General features: G+C 41.5%; 2 protein-coding genes across 4 annotated transcripts in view; both read left to right on the top strand.

Moving 5' to 3' along the window:
- The window catches only part of ankrd12 (ankyrin repeat domain 12), a 48,267-nt gene extending 43,482 nt beyond the window's left edge, over nt 1-4,785 (top strand). For both annotated transcript variants that reach the window (XM_084057289.1, XM_084057288.1), the window contains 4 exons: nt 405-503; nt 1,218-1,361; nt 1,952-2,047; nt 3,234-4,785. In XM_084057289.1, the coding sequence (XP_083913415.1) occupies nt 405-503; nt 1,218-1,361; nt 1,952-2,047; nt 3,234-3,419 (525 nt within the window). In that variant the 3' untranslated portion in view covers nt 3,420-4,785. The remainder of the gene's footprint in view (nt 1-404; nt 504-1,217; nt 1,362-1,951; nt 2,048-3,233) is intronic.
- Nucleotides 4,786-7,865: 3,080 nt separating this feature from the next.
- On the top strand, nt 7,866-23,279 carry twsg1a (twisted gastrulation BMP signaling modulator 1a). Of its 2 annotated transcripts, XM_084057580.1 has the most exons (5): nt 7,866-8,146; nt 9,869-10,030; nt 19,461-19,560; nt 21,972-22,232; nt 22,786-23,279. In XM_084057580.1, the coding sequence occupies exons 2-5, from the start codon at nt 9,905-9,907 to the stop codon at nt 22,965-22,967; spliced, it is 669 nt and encodes a 222-aa protein (XP_083913706.1). In that variant the 5' UTR covers nt 7,866-8,146; nt 9,869-9,904; the 3' UTR covers nt 22,968-23,279. The 2 variants fall into 2 exon arrangements, with proteins under 2 accessions (XP_083913706.1, XP_083913707.1); XM_084057581.1 differs by lacking the exons at nt 7,866-8,146; nt 9,869-10,030 and adding an exon at nt 17,857-18,135.
- Nucleotides 23,280-24,508: the final 1,229 nt, after the last annotated feature.

Below are 24,508 nucleotides of genomic sequence, written 5' to 3'. Positions count from 1 at the left end.
GTTTGTTGTCTCCTGCTTAAATTTCACAGAGGATGCGGTGTACCACATCGGCACAGTTCGGTATCGGATGGTGTCAATTAAGTTGTCTGTCACAAAATGGTGTTTTTACACCAGATTGTGTACATTCCCCAGTAGTTAATTGTGTTGGCTTATTATATGGCAAATCCTGACCATCAGGCACCTAAGTAGGGGGGAAAAGATTTGTATTTGTTCGTTTACTAATCCTCCTGTTAATGGCCAACCATGTCTCAGGCATCCATATGAATCCTTGTTAAGTAACGTGAGCTAACCATCCAAATAGTATTCAGTGAATTGTCTACATAATTGACTGATTGACTCTCATGTAGAACTAATCGTCGAATGAATATTCAATTAAATGTTTGTTTTGTCTCTCCTTTACACAGATAACTCCTCCGCCGTCGTTACCGGAGCAGCTCAAAGAGATGTTCAAACAACAGGAAGTTGTCCGCATGAAACTACGTCTACAGCACAGCATAGAGAGGGTATGTTTGAAAGTTTATTTTCGTGGGTATTTTATTTCACTTTATTGAGACGGTGCAGTGTTGATTGACAAAATACATATACCGCACGTCTACATATATTTGTACATATCTGTCAAAAGGATAAAACGCAAAGCTTGAGAGCTTATTTCCAGTGTGGGAAACTAAAACGAAAAAATAACATGGGTACAGAGACATTGGTACCTAGAAACATCCTTATCATGCTTGTAAGCTTGAGTTTCCATGCCAGGGGCCATGCCAGAGCACAGGCTACACTGTAAACTCCTCAAGTGTCCACTTAACTCACTCCGACAGTGTACAAGTGTAACCAAATGGACCCGCAAGGTTCCATTTGGTTACACTTGTAGGCTGCCCGGAGTTACAGACCCGTAAGGATACATTGGTTACATTTGTACAATCTTGGGAGATACAAAACAGTTAAGGGTCCATTTGGTTACATTTGTTTACAGAGTGGCTGTAAAATCAGTTCACACAAAAAAAACATTAACCACATGAACCCTACTGTCCCTATTCTGAGTGTCATAATAGCGAACATTTGTCAAAAATAGGTGAATGTTCTGCCAACATTCTGCAAACGTTTGGCAAAAGAATTGCGGATCTACAAGATAGAGCTGCTATTTTGTCTCTTTGACATACAGTGAAGTATAGAGGGTTTAAGTGGTGTTTTAACTGAACTCTTTTCTTTTCCCCGTCCAGGAGAAGCTGATCGTTTCCAATGAGCAGGAAGTCCTGCGGGTCCATTACCGGGCAGCAAGAACACTAGCCAATCAGACACTCCCTTTCAGCGCGTGCACCGTTTTATTGGATGCTGAAGTGTACAACATGCCTCAGGATGTCCAGGCAAGCAACATGAAGTCACTCTTGTTTAATCCATTGGGACCGGGAACGGCGGGAACGCATCTGTGTCATTTTTTTGATTTCTTTGGGCTATTCAAAAATAGCAGATAGCGTGGCTCAGAGTGTCGCGCTATGGGCTTGTAGATCTGCTATTTTTGAGGGAAGAAATGCAAATGTTTGAATGTATATAATTGTTTTACTCAAATCTTTGCTTCTGGGGGGTCCCAGGTACAAATGTTCGCTTTAAAGAAATATATATATTCAAAGATTTGCACACATTTTCAGGTTCAAAACAAAAAATAGCCAAAGAAATCTAGAAAATGACACAGATGCTTTCCCGGTCTTAATGGATTAATCCCACTCTCTTTTAGATAGTGGCGATGACCACTGAAACCTTGAGAGCTAAAACAGACTACAGTTTTCAACGACGTTGTTAGGATGCTGCGGCAGATGTTCTTGATAATGCAGATGTGTTTAATAACGCGTTTGATTGTGGTTTGCAGCAGCAGCAGCAGCAGCAGCATGAAACTGATGTTCCCGCTGATGCAGATGTGTTTAATAAGGCCGTGTTTGATTTTGATTTTGCTTGACAGAATGATGATGGCAAAACGTCTGTGAGGGACCGATTCAACGCCAGGCAGTTTATGTCCTGGTTACAAGATGTCGACGACAAGTTCGATAAATTGAAGGTAAGCAATGGTGATTCTCATCTCTGTTGTCTGGCAAATCTATTTTTAGTTATTGTCCTATGCTTTCATCATGTTGTCTCCATCCCTTTCAGATGTCGTATGTTGTGTTAGTTAAGGCATACCTTCCTCTGTAGATAATTGATTTTATCCAGACCCTTTTTTTAAGCACCATTATCTATGTCATGTATTTCTATTGACTTGCCATTAAAGGTTAGGGCATTACTACAGAATATTCTATACAATAATATCGGCTGCCTTTTGTATATAATTATATAGAAATGACTTTAAATTATTATATTATAAGTGTCCCTGTATTTGTTGAGTGGTGCGGTCAAGCAGCAGCAAGGTAATACTACTTACACTCCTGACATCACAGCCTTGACTATGGGAAATGTTGGGGTGGGTGGATTTAGCTGTTTAAACACAATTCCCCACTTTAGTACAATTTCTCTTTCTGTTCTGTTCTGTCGCCCTGTCTTGTATTGTCAGCAACAGGGGCATTAAACCATTAACTTATGAGATGACTTATCTTTATCTATTGTTGCAGTGTTGTGCATCCCAGTTACATGATTTTTATCTATTAAAATCGCATGGAATCATCCAAAGCACATTTTCTTAACGCTCCCTCATCATAGTCCATGCTGTGCTTGTCCTTATGTCAGTGTGTTAAACCTATGTCTCTACGCCCCTGGACCTGGAACGCATCTGTGTCACCGTTTCATTTGAGCTAAAAAGCATTATTTTACACTTTGGCTATTCAAAAATAGCAGATATACAAGCTCATAGCGCGGCACCGAGTGCCGCGCTATGAGCTTGTATATCTGCTATTTTTCAAATATATGCAAATCTTTGAATATATATATATTCTTTTAAAGCAAACATTAACTCAAATCTTTGCTTCTGGGCGTCCCTGAAACAAAATATTTTGAGATGGCGGTCGGCGGCCAAATTCATATCATTTTGGGGGTCCTTGACATGAAAAAGTTTGAAAACCACTGATATAGAAACATACGTTTTTCAGAAAACCGTTTAGGATTTAGAAGACATTTTGCAGAATGGGAACCTCAGGCCTCAATGGAGCTATAGGGGTGCAACAGTTAATCGAACCAAGACAAGACAATGTCACTGGGTGGTGGTGGTGGTGGTGATGATGATGTTGTGTTCCTTCCCCATCCTTCCTCCACAGACCTGTCTACTGATGAGGCAGCAGCACGAGGCGGCCGCCCTCAACGCCGTTCAGCGCCTGGAGTGGCAGCTCAAGCTGCAGGAACTGGACCCGGCCATGTACAAATCCACCAGCATCTTTGAGATCCCTGAGTTCTACATCCCGCTGGTGGAGGTGAACGATGACTTTGACCTCACCCCGATATGACACACGAGACAAGACGGGACAAACGATGCTCCCTTTTGCTCCTATAGACGTCACGGGGTGGGGAGGGGAGGGGTGGAGGGGGGGCAGCAGAGGCCTTCCTCACAAACGTTCTTACGGAAACGGACATGAAGCACTTAACGTCAGGAGTGTGTGAGTGTGTCACAGAGAGCACTTAACAAAAAGCGAGCATTTCCCTCCAGAGCGCTTAGGGTAAAAATAACAAAGTTAACCGCCTTCCGCACGGATAGGACCCTCTTCCACAGGCGGCAGACTGACCTGCTTGCATATTCACAACGTTACCCCCCATGCCCTGTTGTTGGGCCTTACAAGGGGTCCAAGCCCCCAATTTTAGCCCCAGGGACCAGTGTCCGATGGCTGGGAGCCGGGCAGTGAGCTGCTGTCTGGGTGAAGTGAGTTGCAGTGAGAGACGAGAAGCACTGAGGCCTCCATTACCGCCTGCTATCGCTCTTCATCAAGCAGGGTCACAGAGCTGAAAAGATTTCATTTCTTTTGTTCTTTTTTATTTTATTTTATGGTTAATTTTGTCCTTTTTTTTTTATCCCTCAAGTGAGTGTTCATACATTATGTACAGACTGTGCTCTTAATTTTTAACTTATTTTATACATACAGATTGTGCATTTGTAAATAGCCATGTAATTATTGTTTTAAACTTGTAAGAAAATGAAAAGCAAAACAAAAAAGGTAATAGATATTTTGATTGTAAAACTTTTTGTTCTGTCTCATGTTTTAATGGACCAAAGTTGGTTTTTATATTGTGTCCTATTGTCCTTGATGTTTATTGTCGTTGGCTTAAATCTTAAGCATGTGTTGGCTTTTTTCTTTTTTTTTCTCGTAGCTTTCTTTTTTCTTTCTTTTTTTTTTCCTTTTTTTTTTCCTGTTTCTCTTTTTTCTTCTCATTCAAACACAACACAGCTGGTGTTCCGTTTTTGAATTGCGATTTCAATGCTGTGCATGCGTTGCATTGTTTGTACTTTTCTTTTTTCCTGAAAAGCTGTTCTGTGGACTAAATTGTGAGGTTTTAACTGAAGTGTTCCAGCTTGGTTTTCGTTTAGTTTTTTATTTTATGCCATGGTGTTCTGTCTTTTTCGCAGCCTCACTCCTTGTGTGTTGTCCATTGTGTCTTGCGCACATTAAAAAAAAAAGAAAGAAAAAGTTTGTTGTGGCTTCCAAGGAGGAAAAAACATACTTTTACAGTTTCAATGTGAGATCACAACAAAACCTATTTTTTCAGCATAATGCCTTTTGAACGATAGTTCTAAAAAATATGTCTATTTTAATATTTACTTGTTACATGACATGTACATATTTGTAATATATAATTGAATAAATTTTATTGGTTGTGAAATTCAAACAAGTGTCTGCATTTTAAATACATATAATGCTGATATACTGTAGGAACATGAACGAATGCTTAGTATTGTGTGTGTGTGTGTGTGTGTGTGTGTGTGTGTGTGTGTGTGTGTGTGTGTGTGTGTGTGTGTGTGTGTGTGTGTGTGTGTGTGTGTGTGTGTGTGTGTGTGTGTGTGTGTGTGTGTGTGTGTGTGTGTGTACTGTGCGTGTATATTTATATATATTTATTGTATATTACAATGTCACAGAACTGCAGGCACTTTATATTTTCAGTTTTTCTTGACCCTCTGCTTTGGTTTTATCTTGACTGAAACACAACTGGTTTCGTCCAGCAGATGGCAATGTACACATTCAAAGCATTGCATATTCGATGCAACACAACATGGTTCATGCAATGGCTGAACACAGTGATTTCATTAAAGCGCTGATTTATTACAAATAACGTGCCAAAGTAATAACATTAAATCAAGTTAATGTGCACGCGTACGCATATAAATGTCATGCTGCGTGAGCTTAATGTCTCCCTGTTGTATTGTACAAAACCATGGCAAGAATGTGTGTGATCACCAAGTTACAATGAAAGTCCTGTTATTTGTCACTGTAATGGTCCTGATGCACACATGCAGCATATGGCGGCAGTTCTCAACCTTTTCAGGCTGTGACCCCCAAAAGAATCATATTTTGAACAGGAGACCCCCCACCCTGACAAGCACATGGAATTGTATGAGTTGAGGCATTACATTTTGTTTGACCCATAGATAAATATTGTGAACATAGCAGATCTACAAGCTCACAACACGCCTATTTTCCAAATGTTTGCCTCTTTCTTATATTATTTGAGAATTTGGCCAATGTTTGACACATTTTTATAGTAGTTTGTTGATTAATTTTGATGCAGTAATGGTCTTTTTCTTTTATTTCTTTTTGAGGTATTAAAAAGGTCTTAAAAGCCCTTATAATTGTCACTTCACTGTCATCTGGGGACCCCCCTGACCATTGTGAGCTTGTAGATCTGCTATTTTCAAATGGCCGAAATGTATACAGGGCTGAAGTGGTTAATGTATGTTTTGTAATAATAATCAAAATCTACAAAGTAGCCTAACTAGTAACTAAAGTTTTCAAATAATTGCAGTGGAGTAAAAAGTACAATATTTGCCTCTGAGATGTAGTGGAGTAAAAGTAAAAGTTCTGAAAATTGGAAATACTCCAGTAAAGTAAAAAATCCCTGAAATGTGTACTTAAGTACAGTACTTGAGTAAATAAAATGTACTTAGTTACTTTACACCACTGGTAAAAGCCAGGGGTGAATGGGGTGAATTCTATAGAAATGTTTTGGAACAACGTTCCCAGCGGGGGGGCGTCTACAACTTCAAGGCTTCACACCTAACCATGAGCACTGGAGTCTGGACTCTCAGCTCATTCATGATGATTGATGGGGCTCTGGATAAGAACGGGGTACAAAGGGACACTTCTCAATGCTTTGATTCAGTGGTTCTCAAACTTTTTCATGTCAAGGACATGTCAAGGCCCAGTTTGACATGCATTAGGCTATGGACCCCCATTCAATGGCATCTCTATCTCTGAGGCCCCAATTCATATCGTAAAATCAATGTTAATTTAACTCAGAGTGTGCAAACGGGTCCATTTGGCTCCATTTGTACACTCTCAGAGTTACAGACCCATAAGGGTCCATTTGGTTCATAACTATCCATCATTTAGCTGGGGACCCCCTTGAACCCCTTCAAGTACCCCTGGGGGTCCCCGGACCCCACTTTGAGAACCAATGCTTTGATTCATTGAAGGATTGTCCACCACCATAGGTCATCATTAGCATTGGATCAAGACTCTCATAATCATAGTATGTATTTTATCGATTTTGACATTTTTTTTTAAATCTACAATGGTCTTGGCTAGCCCCCCCCCAGTGTCCCCTGCACTTTCACCAGTAAAGCCCGTACTTCTCCGTAGATGTATTAAAACAAATACAGGGTGCTGCTGACCCGGTTGCCCAAAATGTTAACTCACGATTCGGAGTCTTTGCGCAATGTATTAGTCCGTATTTTTCAATAAATATGTGTTTTAATCCCGTCTGTGTCCGAACGCCATTTCGCCCCCCTCGTTTGCTTCCCTTTTTCATTGAGTGTAATTCCAGCTTTCACCGGATGCGCCCCGTCACTACCGCCCCTTGAGGAATACAGGGAACTTCCAACAGAATCCGACAGATGGAATTAAAACACTTCTTTATTGAAAATACGGACTAATACATTGCACAATGACTCGCGAGTTAACATTTGGTGCAACCGGGTAAGCACCTTATTGATTTTTTTTGGTACATGTATGGAGAAGTACGGGTTTTACTGGTGAAAGTGCAGGACGCACTGCGGGGTGCGGGCCAAGACTATCGTAGATTAGATACGAAGGTAAAAGTCAAGAGTAGATAAAATACACCTATGATAGTCTTCTTGATCCAAGGCTAGGTCATCATAGCCTCCAACTACTACAGGCGTCCATGTTGACAACACATGGACAACTTGTCTGTGGAATACATTTTACGCGTGGGGTTTTACGCACACATAGCCTTTTACTGGAGAGAGAGCAGCTCGTATCCAGTGTTGCCATGTCCGCTTATTATAAGCGACTTAAGGCTTGTTTTTCTGTAAAAGTTGCTAGTTGTAAATATTGGTGGTTGCGGCTTTGTGGGCTTGTTTCCGAATGTTTAATTAAACCTTTCGGTTTCAAACAGTTTTATGGCAAGGACCCCCCACCATATGTATCCCCCCCTACCTTATATCCCCACATTTTGTGGCAGGGATCTGTGTTGTTTAAAATGTTTCAAAATTACCTTTTCTTAATTCAAGATTATTTTTGAAAATAGCCGTAGCCCTACCCAGTCGCTTCTTTTTGGGCTTGTTTTCATATACCTGGTTGCTTATTTCTCTCGCACAATCTGGCAACACTGCTGCTCATATCCATCGACGGGATCGTTCCAGTTGCCTTTTTATCCGCCTGGATTCTTTCTCTCTCTTTTAGAGGCATTCTGCTGCTGTTCACCTGGAGCCCCGGCGGTGCCTCCTTCTCTCTCTCTCTCTCTTTAAATGGAGTGTGCGCCTTTAAGGCGCCCGACTGCCTGTCGCTTTGTGTTGCGGAGAAACTGACGCCCTCTCTGGACAGTGTGCACACACAACTACACACAGTGGACACACACACAACTACACACACAGTGTGGACAGGACACACACAACTGACTCCATCCTGGAAGGAAAGTAGTGGAGAAGTTTTTAAAAAGGGAAAAGCTCATTGTCCTCCTGAGTTCCTCCTTTTAAAGAAGAAGACCTGCGCTTTGTGGCGTCGCTGTGGTAAGTTTTTTTTATATTTGTGATCATAATAATAATAAGAGCCGATCTGATCTGATCTGCCCCACGGGGGCATTAAGCAGTTTATGTGTGCGTGGAAAGTGAAACAAACGGTGGGTCTGGGGTTTTTCTAGCTGGTGTGGCGATGAGCAAAAAAAAAAAAAAAAAAAGAGGCAATCCGTACTAATGTTCCTCACATGTTTTCTCTCCATTATGAGGGAGAATGACTGAGGCTGCACATTGTGCAACGACCAGGGGTGGAAAAACTACTCGCATCTTTTTACTTAAAGTATTAATATTGCACTGTAGAAATACTCTGTTACAAGTAAGTAAGTACGTCTGGAATTATGTTCTTGAGTAAAAAAAAAGTACAGAAGTAGAAAGTACTCATTTTGCAGAATGTCCCGTTTCACAAGTTCAAGATGTATTAAAATATTTTGAAAATAGCAGATCTCAAGCTCACAATATATATATACATATAGGACTGAAGTGGTTTGTGTGTTTTGTAATAATAATCCAAATCTACAAAGTAACTAGTAACTAAAGTTTACACATGTTTATAGTTGAGTAAAAAGTGCAATATTTTCCTCTGAGATGTAGTGGAGTAGAGGTAAAAGCATTGAAATTTGTAAAAACCGAAGAAAGTAAAAAAATACCTCAAAATTGTACTTAAGTACAGTACTTGAGTACATGTACTTAGTTACTTTACACCAATGGCAACAACGAAGCCATGTCACAGGATGGGACAAACTTTACTGGACCACTGGAGTGTAGAGATCACTTTTAGATCCTTTAGTTAGTAGGCCTGGTTAAAGTTCAAGTTGCTGAATGTAAGTTAGTTTGATCTGGTAAAGAAGGCTGAAGCTGATGTGGCCAGATGTGTATGTAATGTATGTTCTGTAAACCTGTGCATCCTGTGATAGTATTGGTATCAAAATGTACTTAAAGTACCAAAGGTAAAAGTACTCATTATGCAGAAGGTCCCAAGTTTTCTAGGGTATATGAAATGTACAAAAAATCCTTTGAAAATAGCATATCTATCTATAGCAGTTCTCTAAACCTGTGATATTTTACTTAAACATACAGGTGCATGCCTATTAGGTAGGCTATGTAATGCCATAACACATAACAATATATTAATGGGTGCAACATATAATGCGTCAGCTTAGCTACACTTTGCTGTCTTCTTGACCTGAGTTGTAGAATTTATACGAGTTTCCACATGATGTCCTACACACTACACAGTAACATTCTTTATCCATGTGTTCCTTATTTTCCGATTCATGTCTAACTCAGAGTGTAAAAATGGAACCAAATGGACACTTATGTGGTCCGTTTGGGTCGATTTGGTTACATTTAAATTGACACTGATGATTTTACTGTGTGTGTGTGTGTGTGTGTGTGTGCGCGCGTGTGTGTGTGTGTGTGTGTGTGTGTGTGTGTGTGTGTGTGTGTGTGTGTGTGTGTGTGTGTGTGTGTGTGTGTGTGTGTGTGTGTGTGTGTGTGTGTGTGTGTGTGTATCGATAGATAGATAGATAGATAGATAGATAAGTATATAAGTAGGCTAACAGCTGCTCCATACTTGTGTGACAGAGTTAAGTTTATTTTTCCTTGGCATCTGTCTGTCTGTCATAGGGACAGTCAGTCTGTGTTGTTACTAGTCTGTCAGTCAGTATTAACACCTCGGCGGTCTCTGGTGTGTTGTTGTTGTGTTGGTGTGTGTAGGTGTTCCAGAACATTGGTGCGGAGGAGCCCCCCAGGATGAGGCCCGTTCATCTTCTCATCCCAGCCACGGCTGCCCTCCTCTTCCTCCTGTCAGGGATATCGGTGACATCCGGCTGCAACAAAGCCCTGTGCGCCAGCGACGTCAGCAAGTGCCTCATACAGGTGAGAGAGAGACGAGTGTGGTTTGGTTTACCTCCCCCGGTGTTTTCCATTGTCAAGCCAGGTGTTAGAAGTCTTTGCCTGAGCCGCTGACGCTGAATGGCAGGATTTGCACAACAATTGTGTAATGCATGTACCTGGTCACACTGATTTCCTGAGTCACACAACACAACCATTTAAGTGTAGTGGAAGGTAAAGTCACCTGATTTTGGTTTAGGTACCACGAAGTGGGGTTTAAAGCTTCTCCACTTTCATTTTACTTGATGTTTGTTATTAGTAACATCCCTGTGGGATGAAACATCAACCTTACGTACAACGACATTTTAATCTTTTGCAGAAGAAACAACTTGAGATAATTGCCTTTTAATCAGATCCTTCAACACACAACATGGCTGTTGTTTATACATACATAGCAGCTTCATTACTTTGTACTTGATCAGTGCTTTGTTTAATAAAAAATAAGAAGGTCCATTTGAGTGCAGCCAAGCATAAGTGTCTTTCATCTCAGAGCGCTCAGGTTTTCCCACGTGAATAGTGACTGTTGTTTCTCTAAAAGTAAGAACAAAGATGGAATTTCTGCCCGGGCCTGTATTCAACTGCACTTTAGCTGAGTCTGAACCAAGGCCAAAGACAGACGAGACAGAGCAACCGAGCCTATTTCAAGATTGCAACCATTTATTTGGCTTGATATTACAAAGTAATATATCACTGTATTTAAATCACACTTTTTTATGTGTAGAGGATATCAGTCATTCAATCAATCAATCAATCAATCAATCAATCAAAACCACCACTTATGCAGCAACGCCTGGCTGAATCAGATTATTTATTTACAATTGGGGCTCTGCTATAAATTAAAAACACTGCTAATATAAGAGGAACAACTCAACAGAGGCAATGTCAAACAAATTACATTGAAATAAATAATACGCAACTTTTGTTGAGTTGAGTCTGTAAAACAGTTTTGAAATGGCTCAGTAGTACAGTGGATATGGGCATTTAGAGATTCAAGGACTTTATCTGTCACATAAATGTCACAGGGAAATGTTGATGCGCCTAACTGCGCCAGACAGTGCTTCAAGTAATGTCCAACATACACAATACAACATATAAAGTAGGTAATAAAAAGGTTATAATACAAGTAAGGTAGTAAAGTACTACTAGCAGTAATACGTAATACAGTAAGTAATCTAGTGTGCAAAAACAGCATCAGTATAGAGGCATTGGTGTGTAGCGAATAATCATAGACTAGGGTATAATTAATACTGTACAGTACAGTAATTACAATTTAGAATAGGCTCTATGCACAGCAGCCATATTGGGAATGAATTGGGCCCCTTCCTTACTTCCTTCACAGGTGTTACCAATGATACTAATTAAGGCTCTGTTCCATTTAGTGTGGCATAGTGGTTGTCTTATTTTCAAGGACCCCCATAACTCTGAGAGTGTACAAATGGAACCAAATGGACCCGTAAGGTCCATTTGGTTCCATTTGTACACTCTCAGAGTTACACACCCACCATAAGGGGCCATTTGGGAACCAAAATGGAGTGTTTCTAGTGAGCCAAGATGCACAATATCAACACCCTGACCAGAATGGAACAGAGCCTTCATTAGTATCATTGTTAACACCTGTGAAGGAAGTAAGAAGAGGCCCAATTTCTTACCAATATGGCTGCTGTGCATAGAGCCTATTGCACATTGGGGAGAACTTTCAAAAATGTTTAAAAAAAATATAAACATCCTCAGAATTTTCAAAAAAGAGAAAATAGTACAAGATCACAAAAATGTACATGCTCATAACGCTTCCCATAGCTATTTTCATTTTCACTACTCGTCATAGGACGAAGTACATAGGGCTTAGAAATGTGTCAACTTGTGAAAATAAGCAGACACACACAAAACAGAAACAGGAAGATAATCAAGTACAACACCGCTGGATCCTAACCTTGAGAAGTAACATAGAATCTGTGTCCAGGTACAGAAGAATGCAGATACAGTGCATTCCTCTTGATAAGTCAAGTGAAGTTCTTGAAAGGGATCCCAGAATGACTTTCCCCGCAGCCCAGGGGAGGATTTATCCATCTGTGTTCTCTTTGTGCAGGCCTATACCTGTGGTATTTAGGCGGTTTGACATAGTTATAGCCGTGGCTCAAGAGATATCATTACAGGACTGTTAATCATGTTTAAATGTGCAGTACAATAGTACATAAGTATTCCCTGGGTCAGGAGAGGGATTCCTTGTGGCCTGTTAGATTTTCACTCTATTGCACCTATTGACTGGGTTGACGTCACTTTCACTGTGCAGTCACAGTTTCCCTCATGCCCAAATATTACCCATCTGGGGTGATTTTCCATGGAAAGGGATGCTACCTCCCTCGTGTTAATAAAAAACGGTGACATCCACATGCCGTGCTTTAGGAAAAGATGAGAAAGCATTACTTTTTGCCTTCCTATTATCTGCTATGCTGGACATGGACAGTTCAACTGCTGCTGTTATGTTTGTTATGTTTGTTTAGTCTTTCCTTACAGTATTGTCATCTGTGTCTCTGTGACTGTGTGTGTCTGTGTGTGTCGTGTATGTGTTTGCGTGCAGTGCACGTGAATGCGTCTGTTTGACCCACTGACTATGTGTTTAGTGGTCCTGCCTTGCCCATTAACGCCTTCGTGTAGCACTGTTAGCACTCATTACTAATTTATAATCCGTAGTACAGCGCTGTTGCTTGCCAACAAGAACTACAATGATTTACAATCAGTCCGTGTCAGCATTGCACTTCCATGCCATGGAGTAGTATAAATTAAGATTTAGTTGTCCTATAACCGTGGTTTCTCTGACCGTAAATTAAGGCTAAGATCTGATCGTAGCCGCCGAATAGACTGGATTCTTGGGATTGATAGTGAGCTATATAAAATATATATATAATGTATGTATATAAACTCTTCAAATTAGTGATATTTCTGGATTCAGGCCCCATCAAAATGCCCAGGGTCTGACATGGCCTGGTTTGTGAAGAACAGGTTAATAAGTTCACCCAACCTTTCCAGTGGGGTCGTGATGGATGCTTTCTAGGACAAGCTCTCCTGGCTGCCAGTGTTGACAGATTTTGCGAGTGAAATAAGCAGCAAGGTCTAAAATGAGCCCAAAAGAAGCGACTATATCAGTTCAACCACTTTAAACCTATTTAGATCGTCTATTTTTAAAAAAATCCTGAAAAAAGATGTGAGATATTGTGAATAATTTTGACACAAGATAGTTTCAGATGGGGGTCCACGGACAAATACATATTAATTTAAGGGATCCTTGACATGAAAAAGTTTGAGAAACTACTGGTTTAAACAACAATAGGAAACAAGCCCAAATAAGCAACTATAAGAGAAACCCGGCAACCCTGCAACTACCAATATTTACAAGGGACTTCACATTAAAACAAGCCCAAAGTCGCTTATAATAAGCGGACATGGCAACACTGTCTGTCTGTGACCCCATCGACACAGACCTGCTAGCTGTCAGGGGCAGCATGGCCAACCGGGGTGCTGTGAAGGAGAAACTAACCCCCCCCCTCCCCCTTCCCTCCCTGGAAGCTCCATGTTGCGGGTGATTAGTGAGATATGTTGTCTCGACGTTCACTTACACTCTGCTGCCATCTCAAGTCATTTGTCTGAATTCCCCAAACCCCCGAGGGGGAGAACATGAGAGGGAGGGTGTGTGTGAGTGCGGGGGAGATGGTAGGGTCACGAGGAGGTGTGTGTGTGTGTGTGTGTGTGTGTGTGTGTGTGTGTGTGTGTGTGTGTGTGTGTGTGTGTGTGTGTGTGTGTGTGTGTGTGTGTGTGTGTGTGTGTGTGTGTGTGTGTGTGTGTGTTGGAGGTTGGAAATAACACCCTCAGTGCCTGTAAAGCTTGTGGAGAATAAAGGCTCATTTACGCCAGTGTCGCACACCGGAAATCGTGTATTTAAGTATAAATCAGGCTTAAGGCAGTGAGCTAATTGTGGGGCTGAATTTATACTGCGTTCCATGGCCACAGTGCTCACAACCAAAGATAACTGTTAAAGGGCAAGAACACTTTGGTAGAGGTTTGGGTTGTGTGGTTATGTTATCTCCATTGATTGAATTTGATAATTCAAAATATGCTCCTCATCGTACGGTGAAACAGCTCTCAAAATCATTCTCTTTCAGCCTGCAAACGAATGCAAACAAAGCTGATTCTGTCTGTATAGATTATAGAGCGTCACACAACCCAGTACTGTTTGTTTTTTAAATAAAAATGTCAACTTCTTGTTGATTTTACAATTTGAAGTACCAGTCCGGGGTTTCTTCCTAATAAAAATAGCAAAATCTACAGAAAGTTGACATTTTTATTTAAAAAACAAACAGTGCTGGGTTGTGTGATGTTCTAATTATATCCTAATTATAGCCGAGCACAGGGTTTGCATTCGTTTACAGGCTAAAAGAGTGACTTTGAGAGCTGTCTCACCGTACAATGTAAGTCAATGAGGAGCATATTTTGAATTATCAATTTCTAATCAATGGAGCAACGATCATAGATTTGCCCACCTTTGTAGTTACATCATGGCAAGGTAACTAGTAACTACACAACCCAAACGTCTACCAAAGTGTTCTTTTTTGCACCATTATTTTCGAGAACAGGTTACGGACGGTCATACGGCAACATCTAAATGTGTCTTTTTGATTGGCCTGTCTGCCTGCGGCCCAGCCAGCTTTGTCCTGACCCAGCCGTTAGACGTTAGAGGTGGGGCAGCAGTTTCAAAGTTACACAGCAGCGCTCAGCAGGACATGGCAGCACACGTTCACTCTCTCCCTCCACACACTTTCTCTAACGACTCCCCTTCTCTCTCCCCCCTTGTTCACCCTTGACTGATTGCGGTGATTTCCGCCGGAGAGCTACCACTTGTTGCTAGGTTAATAAGGCTTTTAGTTTAACTCCATCCATCTCAGTTAAAAGGCCTCGTCGCCTGTTGTAATGTACGCAGCGCTGCCAGCCCATGCCGGCTGACGACCTTGTGATTCCAATTGTTGGTGTTTTTTCACGAATTTAGTTGAATTGGAGGGTTTAAATGCAGCCCTCTTCGAACCCCAGGCCCCATAAAGTGAGAGCTACGTTCAACATCGCCCGGTATGGTTTCGAAAACAGATGTTTGTCAGCAATTGGCAGAAGGTTTTTCATTTAATGATTCCTTAAAAGGTGACTTCTTGGAAATGGAACGTGTTTGTTTACGACCTGGCTGCCTTGACGTTATGTGTGCCGTACATGAAACAGTTTCCCACCATGACGAGTCAGTAATCACGCATATAGGATCAGATCTGGATCAGAGAGGGGCAAGGAGGGTTGAGCGACGAGAGATTAAGCCGACTGTGTGTGGCTCAGCCATCACTCACTGGTGAGTCACCGAGGGTCTTTTATCTCGCCTACACTGTGTGTTTATGTTTAGGAGATGGCTTCTCCCCAGGCACAAAGGAATGGCCAGAAAAGGAGGGAGAGAAGAACAAACAGTGAAAGAGGGAGAGGGAGAGAGAGAGAGAGTGGCAAAGAGTGAAAGAGAATGAGGGGGGAGAAAACAAGGTATAAAAGAGAAACGGTTTGAAGGAGAAGAAAGAGACAGGAGAGGAAACAAGGAACCCGAACAAGGGAGGGGGTGAAAGCAGCCATGTTCTGTTCACCAGGTGTTTTTGTGTACCCACTCACTCTCTTTTCTCTCCCTCCCTCCCTCCTTCCCTCTCTCTCTCTCCCTCTCTCCCTCCTTCCCTCTTTCTCTCCCTCCCTCCCTCTCTCTCTCTCTCTCTCTCTCTCCCTCCCTCCCTCTCTCTCTCTCTCTCTCTCTCTCTCTCTCTCTCTCTCTCTCTCTCTCTCTCTCTCTCTCTCTCTCTCTCTCTCTCTCTCTCTCTCTCTCTCTCTCTCTCTCTCTCTCTCTCTCCCTCCCTCTCTCTCTCTCTCTCTCTCTCCCTCCCTCCCTCCTTCATCGTTGTGACCTTGACTTTGTGGAATGCGCTCCCTTCTCTGTCAGGAGAGGAGTGTTGGTGAAATAGAGACTGGCAGTCCGACCCGACATTACTCCTTGCCTGGTTTCTCTCCACGCACACAGCAAAATCGGGAGTGTTCATTTAACTCAGAGATTGTCAATTGTTACATTCTCTTTTGAGTTAAATGAACACTGTGTAGCCATGCCAATAGCCACAACCTGGCTTCAGTTTATTGAAGGAATGCTGGGTGCTTTTGTATCCCGCCTCTGAATTTTCTATTTTATTTTCTTGACGCGGCCTGGATGCCCTTCAGATATGATTGCTGCAAGAAGCCCAAACACAGATGGTTGAGTTGAGGGCAGGGCAGGCGTTCGTTGCATGTTTTGGATATTTTTTGTTTACGGATCTTGTGACAATGTAGTAAACATTTCTCCCTGAAGCCTGAAATCCACTGTACTATTTTCCAACAGGTTTCAATCAAACCTCTGTCCTCTATGCCCATACAGCGATGTTGACACATTGGAACAAGACGAAACAAAGATTGATAACTACTTTCAACCTGGTGTCGTTATTTTGCGCATGTTATTATAAAAAAGAAAAAATCACAAATTTGATTACTCATAAAATATCAAACATTTTCATAAATAAATAACCAGTCTACGAGCTCACAACGTGTCACGATGTGACACATTGTGAGCTTGTAGATCGGGTATTTTCACTATTCTTCTTATATAAACAAAGCATAGGGCGTAACTGGTTAAAGTAATAATTAAGTAATAAACTATATTTCAGTCAGACATAATAATATAAATACCATTTGTTTTGTCTGCATGTTAGACATACATTCAAGTCATTTACCATTTGCCATAAAGGGGGTTACAAGCATGTACAGAATTGTATATTAGCAATTACATACTGTCGCTACTTTTTCTCTCCCTTCATCCCATGTGATGCTGGGTCCTTTATGTTGGATAGTGTGGGTGGAGGTGTTGCTATCTGTGTGGAATGCCTTTGCATAATTGTCTTTGACTTCACATCACAGATTTGCTTAATTTGGTTACAAGCAGTGGTGGGAAAAGTACTCAAACCTTTTACTTAAGTAAAAGTATCAATACTGCAATGTAGAAACACTCTGTTACAAGTAAAAGTCTGGCAATCACAATTTACTTGAGTAAAAGTACAAAAGTATTGGCATCAAAGTATACTCATTATGCAGAATGTCCCGTTTCACAAGTTATGTTATGTATAAAATGTATAAAAAGCACACATGTGAACTTGTAGATCTTCAAATATCCAAAGTTTAAACAGGGCTGAAGTGGTTAATGTATGTTTTGTAATAATAATCAAAATCTACAAAGTAACTAGTAACTAAAGTTTTCCAATTATTGTAGTGGAGTAAAAGTACAATACTTGTCTCTGAGAAGTAGTGGAGTAGAAGTAAAAGTATAGAAAATTGTACTTAAGTACATTACTTGAGTAAATGTACTTAGTTACTTTCCACCACTGGCACAAGTCAGGGCGTACGGTATACATCTGAATGGACACACACACACACACACACACACACACACACACACACACACACACACACACACACACACACACACACACACACACACACACACACACCGTGGCCAGTTGGCTAGACTAGACTGAACATCATGTGATGGCTTGTCACGTTGTTACGCCATTGTAAAGTTCATGAAAATAGTTTTGTTTATACTCGTATGAACGTTTGACGTGCCGGAGCATGTACTGTACTCCAGTGAGTGTACAGTTGATTCTGTTAGCAGAAAAGCCTTCATAAGAGCTTGTGATGTAGTGTTTGTTGTGCACCGCTGCATCACATTGTTTAACTCACTCCCTGGCATTTTTCGTGTAAACTTTCGCCAAAGCAAGTTTCTCTCAAAGGACGTTGATGGTCTGGAACAGATTTTTGTTGTTATTTTCTACAGGCTTGAAGCTACAATTTTGTTTCACTGCGCTTTGGAGGGTGTCACGCGTTCAGATAGATACCATACATACCATGTGATGTGTACAGTTCAGCTGTCTTGTAATTTTTTTGTGTCCGGTAATGGCTGCTGTGCTGGACACGAACCTGCTGTTGCTCTACTTGTTGACATTTTAATGGTATGTTTCCTGTTTGTATGTGAAGATGCTGTAGCCGAACGTACACCGTGTTCTGCCTGTGCAATCTGTCTTGCAGGTCTAATAAAACTGCTCCTTCCAACAGGCGCTCTGTTCAGATCCTGTACTTAACAGATGCAGCCTATATCTGTTTATTTACGGCCATATTGTAGTGTTTTGGTAACAAGAGGTGAGAAGTTCAATGTAGTTCATATAACTCTTGTATTTATTCTTTCCACAGTACGCATGTTGTATTATGTGCCTCAAAAGGATTATCTTTGTGATTAACAGTTTATTACAATAATACTTTCCATACAATTATTGCATTTATTTTTTTCCACAGTATTAGCATTATTTGTATTATGTGCCTCAAACCGATTATCTTTGTGAATAACTGTTTATCTCAATTAGTTTCCACAATTAATAATAATAAATACATCTACTAGCAGTCAAATAAAGGGATACAGTAACATTTGCAATTCATTATTTAACTTTGATCAGGGCCCAAGAGTTAAACACTTTTAATCCCTGTCTGAGTGGATCAGATTTAGATTTTTAAAGATAGATATCTTTAACAACAGATAGTTGTTAAAGATATATTATTTAATTACTCAAACTGATATTTCTTAATAATAATTTTTCTTGGAAAATTCTATGATCAAAGATCGAATATCAAAGTGATCCCAATGCCTTTTTTGTTTTGTTTTTAACTATCCAAAATCCAAATCTGATCCGCTCAGAGAGGGATTAAAAGTTTTGAACTCTTGGGCCCTGTAGATTAAAATAGTTAACGATATTAAAACAGAAGCTATTATTCAGAAACTGCATAAATGGCGTTAAAATAATGATCAAGACCAGTAATCCTGACTAGAATCTGCAGTCATGATATCTGAAATAATGACACAACATAGTCGTTTAGGTCAAATTGTGCAGCACTAACATGCGTGCCGTGGGATCACATGCATCAGTGGCAAACATAAACCACTTTTCTACCACTGTGCTTCTTGTACACAGTGAAATCCCCAGGGCTAATCTCTCCAGTTGTTCCTTATTTCCAATCCCAGAGTCAATGTCTTACTCTGGTAGTGTTCAAATGTAACCAAATGGACCCGTAAGGGCCTTCCTGTACACAGTGAAAGTATCAATATTAATGAATCCATTTGTTCCTTATTTCCCGAGTCACGTCCAACTCTGGGAGCGTTCAAATGTAACCAAATGGACCTGTGAGGGTCCATTTGGTTACATTTGTACACTCCCAGAGTCAAACAAACAGTGTATTCGTGTGTCAGTGCCTTGGCTGATGGGTGTCTGTATGTGTGTCTCAACAGGAGCTGTGTCAGTGTCGACCGACCGATGGAAACTGCTCCTGTTGTAAGGAGTGTATGCTGTGCCTGGGGACCTTATGGGAGGAGTGCTGCGACTGTGTGGGTGAGTGCTGCCTGCCGTGTGACCGTTCATTCACCAGATCCTAATTATAGCCGATGCCCGAGTGAGTCAGTGTATTATTTTTAAAATAAGCAATTGATAACCGCTATTTGTAAGAGTAAAAGCATACTATGCTTAGGGCGCCGTTGACGTCACAAAGGATTAAAATAAATCTTCATGATCCTTATGCTTGGAGGCAACGCAAGCTCCTGGGTTTTAGAGAATTGTAATGCTTCATGTACACTGCATAATGCTAGTGTATACTATTTGAGCGATTTGGGCGGTTATGTACTTTTCCGCCCCAAAACTACTTAACCGGTTGGAAAATAACTCCTCACTTGTGCGGAAAGTGCCGGTAGAAATATGGCCCTTGCATTTATAGTGCACTTAACATTTAAAAGGTGTGCCGGTTTAAAAAAGAGCAGCAGATAAATCTCGAGTGTGAGGTGAGGAAGGCCAGACGCTCTGGAAGACAGGCCTCAGCCTGGAGGTTAATCCAGGGTAGAGTCCGGACCGAATACCTTCAGGTACCCATCAACCCTGGTTAAGGACAACTGTTCAGTGAGCAACAGGAAATTAAACTAGCGCTAGCTAGTAGCACTTACCCAGATGGACAGGAAGTCTCAGACAGGAGGTTCAGAAGATCAAAGAGAAGCCGGAAGCGAGAGAGAGAGAGAGAGAAAGAGAGAGAGAGAGAGAGAAAGACAGAGAGAGAGAGAGAGAGAAGGAGGGCGACCTCTCCCAAATGATCTCTGACCCTGCTCTCTCACCAAGGCACAGTGGGGAGTGAGCTAAGTCACTCAGGGCGAGACAGGGAGATTTGTGAAACGGAGCAGCGTTTTAAATCGCCAAACCCTCCCACTCCTCATTTGAAATCTCCTTCATACTTATGGGTTTTTCAGATGTGTTTTGATAGACAGATATTGGTGCAGGTGTTGACAAGGAGGCTTTATTAAAGCTCCTTCATGTGTAAGACGAATGAAAGCACATGATGATGACACAGCTGAGCGCTGAACCCACTGCTGCTATACAGATGTTTTGCGGCGAAGGAGTCTTTGCTCCGGGAGCCAGGCTTTACAATACACAGATGACTAGTACTCGTAGCTGCGTGCCAATGTATAGATTCCTCATTTATATGATGCCTTGATGGCACTGTATCTACATCAGCATTTCAAGTAAATTTCCACTCTAAACATGATTTCTGTGCCGAGCGCCGGCTGCTTTTGAAGTGCGTATCTGTGAGTGGTTAAAGGCTACGGGTGCAGCCCAGTAGAACAGCGGTGGGGAAAGAACAGTTTGTATTTTAGAGGATGGGAGGACCCGTGTGTATGCTTTATCTGAAACAGCTGTTTCCCCTCTGCTTTTAGCGTTGGTTTGTAATCCAATTCTTGGTCAAACTCCGCTCGCCATTAAATGATTTACCCATTAGCCCTAATTCACTTTGCCTCATTTAGGGGGGTTAGGAGAATCATATTTGAGGCTGCAGAGGTGCAGACGGAGACATTGTCAAAATGATTGCTACTGTGTTTGGAAATTAAATGAAAGTGCTTAAATGGCACTTAATGTAGGACAAGAACATTGGCATTTGATTTAGTTTTTGTTTATCACGTTACAAAAAGTGTTGTTGCTGGTGTGAATTCAATTTTAAGTCAGAGCAATATATCAGTAGGATGATCTTGGCTTATTGCATATAGATATTTTATCTTCATATGTTGTCTGAACAAAGGCGATACGATACGCAGAGAAAAACACTTGAGATCATTATTTGTGTAGTCTATTTGAAGTGCCCAGTTAAAACGAGGGTGAATTTCAGTATTTTCCAATATATCAATATATGCCAGCACAAGCAGACTGAGGAACAGTTTCCTCCCCCAGGCTGTAAGACTGCCAAATAAGACAAAATGATGAACACCTTCTGTAGTATTATGGCCTTGTATGCTGATTTGGGTTTTTAAACTGTTTTTAACCTAATTTCTAAATGGCTTTTAAGGCTGTTATTAGTTTAGTATTTATGCTTTTTTTTTTTATTGTGTATTATGGAGCACCCCAACCTAAGTTTTTCACTGTGCATGTACTTATGCGTCCATGTTATAATAAATCTATTGAATCTTGAGTTAGGCATGTATGCACCATAGCTACATTTTTATCACAACTCTGGTTTGACCACATTTGAGGGATCCCTGCTAAAACAAAGGGTTTATCGGCCGATATATCACTGTATCGTAACTTTTTCCAGATATAAATATCAGCATTGGCCCCAAATATCCAATATCAGGCAGGCTCTAAATTTAACATAATGGATTCATCCTACTTTTGAACCCATTACATTATGGCCGGCTAATAGCATTATAATGACTCTCTGCTTTCCCCCACATGTGTGTTTATTTATTTGTCTGCGGTTGTTTAATTTCCAGGCATGTGCAACCCCAAGAACTACAGCGACACTCCAGCCACCTCCAAGAGCACCGTGGAGGAGCTCCACCGGCCCATCCCCTCTCTGTTCCGAGCGCTCACCGAGGGCGACGCGCCCATCAACATGATGGTGGTGTCGTTCCCCGTCGCCGAGGAGCTCTCCCATCACGAGAACCTGGTGTCCTACCTGGAGAGCCTGGAAGACCAGCACCAGAACGTCTCCCTCCCCGGCAACAGCATCCATGCTAGCTACGACACGCAAGGTGAGCACATGGTTTTTTTCGCTGCTAGAAACTGTCAACGCAGGAAAACGACGCACTTCCACACGTCAACAACACGGCTGTTTGTTTGAACTCATGACTTAGCACACAAATCTCTGAAGGATAAACAAGAGCTGTTTAATATTTACGCTAAATGCCCCCTCGCATGGAAGGCAGCTGAGGACTTTTTGAGCCTGTTGTAAGTCATTAGTGTTTGGGATGGCAAACAGGGTTATAAATGTTGTACCGAAGCCATTTCTTATTTTCTTCTGTGGCTGTTTTGGCTCTCTACTCCTCCTGACCCAGTGCTTATTTACTATAAAAAGACACCCTCATTGAGAGAGAGTTCCCACAGAGCTTAGCTGTGAACTCATTAAGCCCACTGAAACATATGGTCGCACTTAGTAGCTGCAAATTTATTTTCCTCCGCAGTAAAAACAGCAACGTTCAGGGCTAATGTTAATTGCTTTTATATACGCTCGAGATTACAGTCCAAGATGCTCATGTCCCGTTTTACAAGGTTTGTGACTCACGTCTCCCTGTCCTTTCTCCGCAGATAACATGTGCACGGTGGTCTACTTTGACGACTGCGTGTCCATCCGCCAGTGTAAACTATACTGCGAGTCCATGGGGGGCTCCAAGTATCGCTGGTTTCATAATGCCTGCTGCCAGTGCATCGGCCCGGAGTGTCTGGACTATGGCAGCAAGGCTGTGAAGTGCATGAACTGTCTCTTCTGAAGTGTGGGCACATTTATGTCTGGTACGAGATGTCTGGGCTATACCAGAGGACTGAAGAAATTGGGAGTCTATGACTGATATGTGCTAACATTTACCTTGTAAAGTAATCCCCTCCACCCCCTTATCTCCTATAAATTGTTTTTTATTCTGCTGTTACGTTTAACTGTATATTTTCTAGATGCGTTTTCAATAGTGTGTTTTTGTTTTGTTTTTGTTTTTACTAGAGGTGTATATGAATAATGTATTTTTACAATAATGCTCTGCTAAATCCCCGTGTCTCATGCCAAATAAAAGAAATGTTTGGTGACTTGGCATGTGTGGTCTTAAATGTGCACAGATTGTGTGACAGAATGTGAGCCGCTGTTGTTAAAATGTTGAGCTGAAGCCTCGTGTTCCAAACTTTTAACCACTTAAGCTTATTTCAAAAATAGCTAAAATAGATGCTATTTTTCAAATCTTATCTGCCTATAATGACATGCCCAAAATAGGCCCGGCGACACCAGGGTTAAAGTTGTTAAAAGACCTGTACAGTATATTTTATGAGAGTTAAACAAGAGTTGAAATGGCATGATGGAAATGTTTGTGTATGCCGGATTTTTGGGACAGGCGGCTCCTGGGAGCCCCAGTCTGCCGCTCTAATCTTAGCTTAGTGTTACCCGTGTCAGGAAACGCATCATTTCCTGGGGAAACAAAGTTGTTATTATACCATTCAGGCCCACAGGTGTTCCAGCAGAGCTGGCCGAGCATGTCATGCGAGTGGAGCTGTGGAGAGAGAGAGAGGGGGGGAGCGTTGAGCGCTCGCTGATGCCAATCTCTCACCGCTAATACACACAACCAACTCTTTGTAATGCCAATACTATGTTCAAAAGACTGCAGGGTGCCCTAACGTTGATGCTGTTCCCAATTGGCAAGCAAGCTGTAGTGTGCAAAAGAGACTAATGTGCCAGACACACAATGAAGCTTTGTTTGTCTTTTTTTATGATATTGAATCTCGACCTCATTTCGCCGGCGCAGCTGTGTGGGGATCAGAGAGCCCCGTGCCAATGTGGAGACGGACTTTAACGTGTTCCATATGTTCCCCGATGACCATCAGGCTTCTGAATCCAACCACAGTGTTTGGGGAGTTACACGTGATTAGGAATAGCATGTGGTTATTATAAATTTAGATCAAAGTGCTTATTCAAAACAACTTTTGACAAGTTTTCCTTGTACACTAACATATGCAAGCAACACTTCTGTTTAGATCAAAATGATACCACAATCTAAACACGCTTTATGCGTTCCAGATTACTCTGGGGGGAGAGGGATCTACTTGGATTACTTGGGTGGGGTAGCACAGAGCACGCGCGCGCACACACACACACACACACACACACACACACACACACACACACACACACACACACACACACACACACACACACACACACACACACACACACACGGCACTTGCTGTTCACATCACATCCATCCAGTGTTGCCATGTCCGCTTATTACAAGCAACTTTGGGCTTGTTTTTCTGTGAAGTTGCTTGTAAATAT

The sequence above is a fragment of the Gymnoscopelus microlampas genome (genome assembly GCF_963454915.1).
Source record: "Gymnoscopelus microlampas genome assembly, chromosome: 5".
In the NCBI taxonomy this organism is placed as follows: domain Eukaryota; kingdom Metazoa; phylum Chordata; class Actinopteri; order Myctophiformes; family Myctophidae; genus Gymnoscopelus; species Gymnoscopelus microlampas.
The sequence above is the reverse complement of the archived record's forward strand: the minus strand, read 5'-3'. Positions and strand labels throughout refer to the sequence as shown.

What these genes read in the sequence shown, in the direction of transcription:
- twsg1a (XM_084057580.1), top strand. Translation starts at nt 9,905, where the DNA reads ATGAGGCCCGTTCATCTTCTCATCCCAGCCACGGCTGCCCTCCTCTTC. An exon ending in TCAGCAAGTGCCTCATACAG is followed by an intron (nt 10,031 to 19,460) that starts GTGAGAGAGAGA and finishes GTGTCTCAACAG; the next exon opens with GAGCTGTGTCAGTGTCGACC. An exon ending in TGCTAGCTACGACACGCAAG is followed by an intron (nt 22,233 to 22,785) that starts GTGAGCACATGG and finishes CTTTCTCCGCAG; the next exon opens with ATAACATGTGCACGGTGGTC.